Source organism: Parasteatoda tepidariorum, chromosome 1, assembly GCF_982258835.1.
Source record: "Parasteatoda tepidariorum strain Cologne lab strain chromosome 1, Ptep-v5.0, whole genome shotgun sequence".
Lineage (NCBI taxonomy): Eukaryota > Metazoa > Arthropoda > Arachnida > Araneae > Theridiidae > Parasteatoda > Parasteatoda tepidariorum.
The window spans coordinates 97,509,595-97,520,490 of NC_141755.1; the positions used below are offsets into that span (position 1 = coordinate 97,509,595).

The 10,896-nt window shown below is 27.2% G+C and overlaps 2 protein-coding genes across 2 annotated transcripts; one reads left to right on the forward strand and one right to left on the reverse strand.

Annotated features, from left to right (window-relative positions):
- Nucleotides 1–1,781: 1,781 nt before the first annotated feature.
- On the reverse strand, nt 1,782–9,586 carry Srp19 (signal recognition particle 19). The gene is made up of 5 exons (XM_043040176.3): nt 9,438–9,586; nt 9,276–9,351; nt 6,717–6,788; nt 5,425–5,536; nt 1,782–1,973 (listed from the first exon to the last, which is right to left on the reverse strand). Exons 1-5 carry the CDS (start codon nt 9,476–9,478, stop codon nt 1,846–1,848), a joined length of 429 nt encoding a protein of 142 aa, XP_042896110.1. The 5' UTR covers nt 9,479–9,586; the 3' UTR covers nt 1,782–1,845.
- A 62-nt stretch (nt 9,587–9,648) lies between these two features.
- LOC107455958 (SOSS complex subunit C) lies at nt 9,649–10,423 on the forward strand. Its single transcript, XM_087169475.1, has one exon. It carries the CDS (start codon nt 9,785–9,787, stop codon nt 10,127–10,129), a length of 345 nt encoding a protein of 114 aa, XP_087025601.1. The 5' UTR covers nt 9,649–9,784; the 3' UTR covers nt 10,130–10,423.
- Nucleotides 10,424–10,896: the final 473 nt, after the last annotated feature.

Below are 10,896 nucleotides of genomic sequence, written 5' to 3' on the forward strand. Positions count from 1 at the left end.
TCTGAATAGTGCTGTAGCAGACCCATCTTTGTAGATAATTTTAAATTGCAAAGAACCCAAAATATTATGTATTAATTAGGTAAGGGAAATTGATTGACCATCGAAAGGGACTAGTTTTATTTTAAAAATGTAAAATATATTAAATAATGCCTCTCTCAAATGAAGAAAATTAGTTTTTGCATATAAAAATGTGACTAAAAATAATCTTTGTTGCTTTTCATGCAAAAAACACACACTTGGACATGAAAAAATTACAGGACGCCCACCCTTAACCTATATTTAAATTTAAGGACTTATAGGAGTTACTTTCCAATTTTTTAAAAGCTATTTAATATATGACATTATAAAACTATAATTTGGATAGAAAATTTTCAAAACCTGCATTTAATTTTTTGTAGAGATGAAATTTTTTCCCCTTGTTCAGGAAACTATTTCTGTATAATTTGTAACTATGAGAAATTGTAAATCTTTTGTATGTATACATCAGATGATAAAAAGTTTTGCGAAAGTAAATTATTGAAATTAAATGTAAATGCTTGAAATTATAAAAAAATATTTCAATACTATCTGGAGTTTAAAGAAAGATAAACCTTTAAATTAGTTTAGGAAAAGTTTACTTACCTAACAATAATTCTGTTATAAATTGGGAAAAAAACTAAACCATTACAGTAACTTCAGAACTGTTGATAATAACATAGCATTAGAATATAAACAAAACATTGAAACTCATATATTTATATTTTTTTCTAATTTTAATGTAGTGAAATTACAAAAATTAATAAAAAACCTGATTCAAAATAACTGACATAAAAAAAATATGTAATTGCATTTGTATCACTTTACTTTTGTTTATTTAATATAAAACTCAAATGTTTTCTTATTAAATAAAACTATATAAAACCTTGAGATGATAATTGAATGATCAAGATAAATTACCTAATAGCCATTCCGATAATTCATAACTTTTAAAAGTTATATACCATTTAGATAAATTACCTAAATTTGAAAACCAGGCAGCTGTAAAGTTTTGCTGCTTGTAAACAACCACGGAAAATTTTAGAAGTTATAAAAAATAAAAACTAGATAAATTGCTACACTTTATAATGTAATTTTCTACACTTTTTAATTTAATTAATTTGTTTGAATTACATTTTCTGTATCCTGTAAAATTTCATATACTATTTTCTTACTTTTACATATGAATACAAATTGCCAAAAACAAAGTTTTAATTTTAGTTAAAGCAAACACAAACATATCACAGATTTTAGTTTTTTTTTTCCTTCAAAATAATTGATAAATAGAAGGAATAACTTTTAAAATATGTGTAACAACTATAAAATCTGCCTATTATATTCTAAATCTATTTATCATATTCTAATGATATTTTTTGGACAACAATCAAACTAAATAAGTTGCATGTCATAATTCTATTGCACAGTTTTGTACTAAATTTTAAATTAGGCTTCATGATTAAAAAATACAGTAGCAGCAGCAAGAAATGGTTTATAAAACATATTTTCCAACTAAAAACAGCCTAAATATTGTTTTTTAATTATAACTAACCCTAGCACAATTTTAAACCCTAAATTTTGAGTCATAGACAAATAACATGTTCTTCCTTTAAACTTTTTATTTATATTTATTGCAGAGAGAAACTCATTTCTTAATTAAAACCAAAACATAAGAACTATTCTTTTCTGGTTCAAGTAATGATTTATTTTCCTTAATTTACAATTCAAATTTTTATCCCTTCAAAAGTTTATTGAAAGAAAATAAATCATTCAGCTTATTATTAAACTTTTATAAACAAAAATTAAATGAAATATTATAGTTATTTACAAAATTCATTTTCTTTTCTTTTTATTTCCCTTCTTAGAGCTTTGAACATTTTGCGACTGATCTGCTGTTTTACTCTGGCTTCTGCTTTTTAATTTTGGGATCATTTCAGCCACATGCATCATAATATCTTTTCCTGAAAAAAAAAAAAAAGAAATGCACTCAAATAAATGAAAAATCAATAAAATACCTACACATTAAGTTTTAATATAATCTTTTAAAGAAAAAGACTGAGATCGTAAAACAATCTCAATGATTTACTTAAAAATCAGTAGTTCTTATACCTAATAAACTACTTATTTAACAAAATTCTTATTAATGTATATAGTATTAGTAATTATGATTCCTGTTCAACTGTAACTTAAACATTTTGTTTAGGATGGCACTAATTATTTTTTAGTCTGAAACCCACTAATTTACAATAATTTAAATAAACATCTGAATAAATCAGTGCTAAAAGCACACTGAATAACTTTAGATGTAATGACCAGATTTTCACACACTAAAATGTTATTATAATATTTTGAAGGGTAAAAAGTAAATATGTACACAGATTAATTAATGCAGTAGCTGTAATCTTAAAAATAGATTTCGAATTATTTATTCAGGAAAGAAGTCTCGAGTTTAAGCTAATGTTAATTTTATTAAGTACTTTAAATTCCTGGAAAAATTAAAGCAAATTAGCATTTTTGCTCATTAAAATCTAATTTATACAAAGATATTTCTTTTCAAAAAATATTTTTTATAATAATTAAATATTTTACCTAATGAATGAATTTTTTTTTATTTTTAATTTTAAGACATACACCTTTCGATGCTTTAAATAATGTAAATTGAATTGACAATACCTAAACTTAATATGAAATTCTTTTTCTTGTAAACTACTTTTTTACCATTTTTTAACCACATTCCTTATTCAAAACAATTTTCTAGATTGTGGCTGTTCCTTAAATTTTGAGAGTCAAAAATCTGAATACATAAAAATGGTAGTCCAAAATATAACAAATGAGTGTCTGATTTCATAACTTAAATCATCTCCAGCACTAAATTATCAGAATGTCAACTGCTAGAACCCCTGGTCAGTGAAAACCTAATTCATTAGGTCAAAATTTAGTAAGTTTTTTTTTCTTGCACATTTATATTAAATACTTTTTGACAATTACAAAATACTAGTTTGATAACATCTTGACAGAGCAACAAAAAAAAATTCTGTTCGATAATATCTCAAATTTTAAATTTGAATTGTACATTATCAGTTATTATTAACATTACATTTATACATACACTTTCTTTAATTTACAAAAACAATAGCTTCATCAAAAAAGTATTAAAAGAAATATTTTTGCATTTCTTGACAAGAATTAACTGAAAGCATTATATTATGAAATTTTTTTTTAAATACTAACTACGTATGCCAAAAGTCATTTTCTTAATAGAACATACCAGTAATGGTTCAAAACAGATTACGTTGCTCTTGATGACAAGATAAATTTGGGACACAATCTCAGATCAGGGTTAAGTTTTAGACAATATCAGTTCAGGGTTAAGAGGTAAAAATCATCAAAAACCTACTTTTTTATGTTATGATACTGCAGACAAAAATATTTTTAGCAAAATTTTCTTTGTAATTTACAATTAATTTTGGCTATTAGTTACATGTATATAAAATATTTTAACATATTGATAATACATTAGATAATAACATAAATTAAATAAATTTCAATAATATAAATTATTAAAAACTGTGACGCATACCTTTAAGTCTTGATTTGCGATAAAACTAAAAATTAAAATTTCGCAATTAAAAATACTAAAATGTGTGTAAAACATTTTGTGCTGTACACATTTATTTTGTTATCAATAGTCATTCAGCATCTATATTTATTACATTACAACTAAATATATGCATATAATCATACAACTAAATACATATTGTAAATAATTTATCAAAGATTTGTAATTAAAGATAAACTGAATGAAGAACCAATGCTATATTATCTAGTTTTAACTCAAATTAACACAAACCACAAGTGCATACAGAATAGCACTGTAGTAATCAGTCTCATCGTGTCAAAGCATAAAATAGCAAATCACTAGTTCTGCACAACCAAGTCGTAAAAATACATTATCATATTTTATCAATAATCTTAAGACACATTTCTTCAAATACCTTTTATAATTTATTTTTTTTTAAATTTAGTTCTTTATGAGTTAAGATACACTTTTCATTTAAATTTTAATTATTTGAAATGAAAGAAAAATACATATAATAGAATTTTGACCATGGTTAAAACTGTCCACAGGGTGCATAGACAAATCTTTCAACAAAAAATAAGCACCTTTTAAGTACTTTTTAAGCACTCAAAAGATATTTTTAAGCACTATATACATTAACTAAATGTAAAATAATTCTCACAGACTTAACATGATCATGATAAAATAACTAGTTTCTGACAAAGAACTCTTTTTCTTGATTATATTAGCCATTATAAAATGATCAAGAGATTTTTCTGTTTGATATCAGAGGGTGGAAAATAAAGCCTAAAATTGAGAATATCTTCCAAAATACAGCAGAGTTGCACATACGAACTCACAAGTATTTCATCAAACATGTCGATTGATAGGCGCTTTTATACGCTATGGACTAACGGCACGCCGAAATAGATTGCGGTCAGGGTGCATAGCCAAATCTTTCACCAAAAAATAAGTACTTTTTAAGCACTCAAAAAATATATTTTTAAGCACTACATACATTAACAAATTGCAAAATAATTTTCCAAGACTTTACATGATCATGAGAAAATAACTAGTTTCTGACAAAGAATTCTTTTCTAGATTATATTAGCCATTATAAAATGATCGAGAGATTTTTCGGTTCGATATCAGTACGGTGGAAAATGAAGTCTGAAATTGAGAATATCTTGCAAAATGCAGCAGAGTTGCACATGCGAAGGCAATTATTTTGCAGAACCCAGCTCAGTAGACGCACATACAGACTCACAAGTATTTCATCAAACATGTAAAATGATTGATGCTTTCATACACTATGGACCGATGTAACGCCGAAATGAGTTGTGAAAAAGTTGAATAGAACAATGTGAAAAGCACGCTTTTGCATAATATGTGGCAAAAATCGACATAGTAAAGAAGAAAAAAATCATTTTTGAAAGGAAAAATTGGCAACTTTAAGGGCTTTTAAATAACTAAAATCGAGAATTAGCACCTTTTGAAAACGCTCACACCATGATGGTTGAATGAATTGTGAAAACGTTGAATAGAACAATGAGAAAATCAGGCTTTAGCATAAAATGTGGAGAAAATGGACATGGTAAAAAAATCTCATTTTCGAAAAGGAAAAATTAAGCACCTTTTAAAAACACCCAATGAAAAAAGCACCTTTAAGGGATTTTAAAAAACGAAAATATAAAATAAGCACCTTTAAGCACTTTTTAAAAATGCTACGCACCATGTGTTTAGCTTCAAAAACTTGCCAATCCTGTCTCAGATTGGATTGATAAAAATAATGTAAGAAAAAATTTCAGAAATGTTACAGAAAAACGGTAAGAAAAATAAGAGTGATTCATTACTTGATTGAAATTTGGGATTCATTAAAGATCCATCATCATTTCTTAGCTGAACTCGAACACGTCCTCTGAATACAACACTGTCTTTATTTTGTTCTCTGGTATACAATTTGTTCTATGAAGAAACAAAAAATGTTATATGCAAAAAAATATTATTCTACTGCTACATTTTAGATTTTCAAATTCATGACTTTCCATGACTAATTCCTAGAATTTTTCATGACTTAACGAAGTTACTATTTTCTCCGACAAAAACACAACAATAAATTTAAAAAACATTATAAAATTAATTGAAACGATAGGTATAACCAAAACTGTTATATTCTGCCTCTTCATATTTACTGATTTTAAAAACAAAATAGCTGAAAATAATACAAAAGCAAATAATTTTTTTTCTGTAGAATTATATTCTAAAGATACTTTTCTTGTTCATCGGAAAGGAAAGAAATACTCCTGATTTTTCTGTTCTCATTTCGGAATTTAAAAAAAAATTCGCTAATGACAGGCTTGCATCAGATGGAATTTTAAATTGACAAAATAAAAAATCAATAATAATAAAAATTCCGAAATCACAGATTTTTAAAAGATAATTTGCTCTAGAAATGATGTTTTTTCTTTAATTTTTTGAGAGAATACCATAATTTTTAAAAAACATGATAAAAACATTTCATATTTTAATAAAATATGACTGTGAGTGATGATTTTGTTAGAAATTCAGATATTCAAAACACTATAAAATTAGGGGGTGGGATTCCATTTTAAAAATTAGATTTCTTGACGACCTAAATCCATGACTTTCCATGATTTTTTTTAAAAAAATAGTTAAAATTATGACATTTCATGACAAATTTTGTTCAATACCGAAATTCATGACTTTCCAGGTGTGTGGATACCCTGTACAAAATAAATTCAGGTTGTGAAGCCAAATTTTTCAACAAAAATAAGCACTTTCTAAGAACTCAAATATTTTCAAGCTATTATTTCTTATTTCCTACTTTTTTTTACATACTTCTTTATCAGAATCTTGATAATTTAAATCAGCATACATTGCATATGCAATTACATTTTGAAGAAAAATATTTTTTACCATAAGCATTAGAACTTGATTTTACAAAGAAATTAAGAGTCAACTGCCAGAAAAGTGTAACAGTATATTCTACAGTTTTGGTGTCAAAAATGCAGACAATTACAATTCACTTTACCTTTCATATATCACAGCTTTGAATGGCCTAATCAAATCACTTTATCATACTAAATACCAAATAAAATAAAGCAGTTATAAAAATCAATGTTACCTCAACTCCAATTTTTAAAGCAGCAGCATCTAACACATCTCTGATTTCTTGGCATGTTGGATTCTCGACACACTGTAATATGGATATGCAAAGATATAATGATACATAATTTTACAGATATAGAAAGACAAGAAATGCATTAATAATTTTATATACAGATTACAAAAGAAAATTTAATTTAAGTTACAGATTTTGAAAGAGGCCTATTTTTTGTGGATGTTCCGAACACTTCTCACATGCCTTTTTTGTAATACGCAGACAAGACTCGAATTTTTAAAATTCTGTTGAAATAAATGAATTCATCATCATAGGAAATTTTGCAAATACATTATCATTTTAATAATTGAAAGGGGGTGGACAATTTGATACTTTTATAAATGAGGAAACATTTATTAGTACTGAAAAACAAATAATTTTTTGAAAGTCAATAACATAATTAACTATTTTAGTTTTTAAAATAGGAAACTGAAATATTATGTTAGATCTACTTTTTTTTTGCAGATTAGTTTTTTAGCATTATGACTTCCTCTTCTGTCAAAAGAAAACACGTTAGAAACAACAATTTACAACAAAAAAGTTACTTAATCTGAAGTTAGTAACATTTTAACTCAAATCTTTATATTTGACAGGAAGAACTTTTTCAAAAACAATTTATTTTATTAAGAAGTGATCCTAATTGCGTGTAAAATTAAGATCAAGTTAAGAAAATCTTCCCCCTTAGTTTCTCGCGGGTTGCTGCCCGAAAGTTTCCAATACTTGGTGATTATTCTGAAAATGTTTTAATAAACTTAGTAGATTAGTCAACAAAAATTTGTAAAGGAAATATTTTTATACTTAATATCAGGGTTGGCTTTTTGCCGGCAGAAACTGGTTTTTGCCATGCCAGTGGCAGAAACTGGTTATAACCGGTAAAAACTGGCAGTAACTAAAAAAAACTTCTATACTAGTTCTAGTAATTGCTTAATGACATTTTGTTTAAGTAAACTGAAAAATGTAACTCCATGTAACTGCAACAAACTTTTTAATTCATTGTTTGTAAATATATATTATTTTGTTTATGTTAAATATAAAGAGTGCAGTATATCAAATATTTATATGAAATAAAGAATAAAGTAATGTAATAATAAATATAAATACTAGATTTTAGTTTATTACATTAAACTCCGAAATTCAGTATTTACAGTAGGGAACCGATTATCCGGAAAGATCGGGACCATCGCTATTCCGCATAACTGATTTTAAAGGTTTTCTGAATCGATACAAAAAGTCGTTTTTTTTTTATTGTTAAACCCAACTAAAAAAAAAACAAAAATAGTTGGAAATAATCTTAAAAAGAAGAAAAAAAGATGAAGTAATACACTAATGATTATTTCCAAAATGATGGTAAGGTAAACATCTTTCAAAAAAGAAAGAAAAATCCTAAAATCTTAGGAGGAAAAAAACATTTGTTTTTAAAAAAATGGCAGGAAAATGTATCAAATTTCGTTCCGGTTTTTTGGTTTTCTGATTTCCGGATAACGGGTTCTGTACTGTATTATCATTTAACTCTTAACATAACTGAATAGAGCTATTTTCAAATAGTTTCTTTCTTTTCAAGACATAATTTGCATGACAACAATCCAATTATTATAACAGTAACACTTTTAATCTTTGCTGTATGCAAGAGGTAATATAATTGCTTAGACTGCTACCTGGTGGTCCAGTTTTAAAAAATATGCAATAGATGAAAGTTTCACAAATCTTGCTTGTTCCTTGATGGCAATGCCTGCTAGTTCTGCTGAACTTGAGAGAATCTTTTCAAATTTCTCGTTTGTGTATAGCAAATTGAGAAATTGCTTAGGTTTAGAAACTGCATCAAAACTTGCCTTTGGTTATAGATTACTTCAGAGTGCAAACAATGTAATATTTGATTTTGAATGGTTATAATTTTGTAAATAGATTGTACTTTGATTAACATTTTATTGTTTTTTTCTATGAATTATCCATTGTATGTCAATCTCAGTACTTACTTTTATGTCATTTTCTGAATTTCTGCCACAAATGTGGCAGAAATGGATTTCTGCCATGCCACTTTTAGCCAGTTTCTACCAGTGGTTTCAACCACCTTGGCAGAAACTTGTCAACCTTGCTTAGTATACAAACAAAATTATGGATATTTGCCTACAGTAAGAACTCCCCTGGCCATTCGTCCGAACCCGTGGCGGTGACTATGGTAATGAGGTATAACTATTTCAAGTAGGGGTATGGAATCATTGTTTATGACAAGTTTTGACTCAGCAGGAGAAAGGTAATCTTTTTATTCGGTTTATTGTGTTAGCCCTAGAGTGAAGAAGAGGGGCTCCCCTCCCTGAAATGCGCTATTCTTTTTTCCATGTCAGCAGACGGCCTCAGACTTTGTGGCGGGTGGAGTTCTTACCGTAGACAAATTATACAAAGGCCAGTGATCACAAAATCTAACATTTATTTCTTCTGATAACAGCAGTAATACGGAAATTCTAATTAATAAATGAAAATACAAGAAAGGATAAAATTAAAATATAAAAATCTTTATTGTGTTACCTTTTCTTTGCTAATACGTCGTCCTTCAGCAGTTGTTTTTTTGCTATTGATGTATGCAGGATAAATGCAAATCCACCTAATTATCATTGAATGGAATTAAATACTTTAAAAAAACAGAATAGATTATGAAATAAATTTTTATGACATAAAAAGGGAGTTTACCTTTCTCTATCCGAATAATTCTTTTCGGAATAATGAACCATATTTTCAAAATTTCGTGATATTACCACAATAGAGTACCATTCACGATTGTTTACGTTTCGTTTCGTAGTCAAGCTTACTGTTGCCAATAATATGAGAAAAAAAATTTTCAATTAATATCTTATACTAATTTATGAAAGCTATAAGCAAATGTTGCATCACGCACAAAGATAAAGAATGGAGTTTCATTACCAACTGAAATAAATGAGTTTAATCCTTGTGATACATTATTCAGATTGAGATCTCTGTGACAGAATTTCATATCTAGTTTAAATATTATTGCAGTAAAAATCTTGGTAAAATCTGATATGTCATCATTTCAACAACCAAACGCAAAACAAGAACAAAATCGAAAAATTTTGGAAGAACTTCAATTGAAAAAGAAGTTGATGTTAAAGCAACAAACAACTGGTACAATAAACAGTAATCCTGCTTCTCCAGTTGCTCCCACTTTAACTCCGAGCGTAACTCCTTCATCTAGTAGTTCAGCTGTTCCAACACCGTCAAATTCTTCTATAGATTACCAAGGACTTAATAAAAATCAAAGAACCGCTCTGCAACACGCTCATGCGAATTCATTTGCAAGTTTCATCCCTCAAGATTCATCGTTTGGAAATCTTATTCTCCCTGTAATGCCAAGATTCGATAAGTAACTGGCTGAAATAAACAATTTGTGAGATGTCGTTTCCGGTCATTTGTTTCGTGTTTATTGGCGAAGAGATGATCGATTGTTCTCGAATTTTTCGTATACACGCCATTATTATGTAATGATCTAAAACTTTGTTTGAACTTTCAGTTTTCATGTGTAAATTTATAAGGGAAATTTCATTTTCTCTCTTTATTTTGTATCAATAAACACCGAATATTATAGGAGTTTTTCTATGAAATTGTTCACCTCTGTTAGAATATGAATTGTTTCGAATGGAAGTAAATCATGCATTTCTTAACTTTTGTATTGTTTTTATTCTAAAGAGATGACTATCAGATCTCTAACAAGTCTTTAGAGATCTCTGATAAATCTCAGGTAATTTGTCCTGATACATTAAACTAGACATCAAACATATATATCCTTTTTAATAGTAAGCCAAAGAAACTAAAAAAATGCCACATGGAAGAATAACAGGAGAATGTTCTATATGTAATCGTAAGGTGTATTTAGATCTTAATTGAAAGTGCTATTATATATAATAACATGTAAAATTCCTACAAGCACAGATTTCATGGCTATAAATAAAAGTTGAAGTATAAAATAGTTACAAATGAGTTCAGGCTTGTACTGAAACAATAAGTTAAATAAGAGAATCGGATGACCAGTAAAAAAGAAACTATTCTTCAGTTATATACAAAGATCATTAAAACGACTTTATGTATTTTTATTGATATTTCATTAATCAGTTATTGGGTAAAGGCATGAATTTTA

Coding starts and splice junctions, on each gene's coding strand:
- Srp19 (XM_043040176.3), bottom strand. CDS start 9,478: ATGGTTCATTATTCCGAAAAGAATTATTCGGATAGAGAAAG. Junction 6,789..9,275: donor GACGTATTAGCAAAGAAAAG/GTAACACAATAA, acceptor TCCATATTACAG/TGTGTCGAGAATCCAACATG. Junction 5,537..6,716: donor CTTTAAAAATTGGAGTTGAG/GTAACATTGATT, acceptor GTTTCTTCATAG/AACAAATTGTATACCAGAGA.
- LOC107455958 (XM_087169475.1), top strand. CDS start 9,785: ATGTCATCATTTCAACAACCAAACGCAAAACAAGAACAAAATCGAAAA.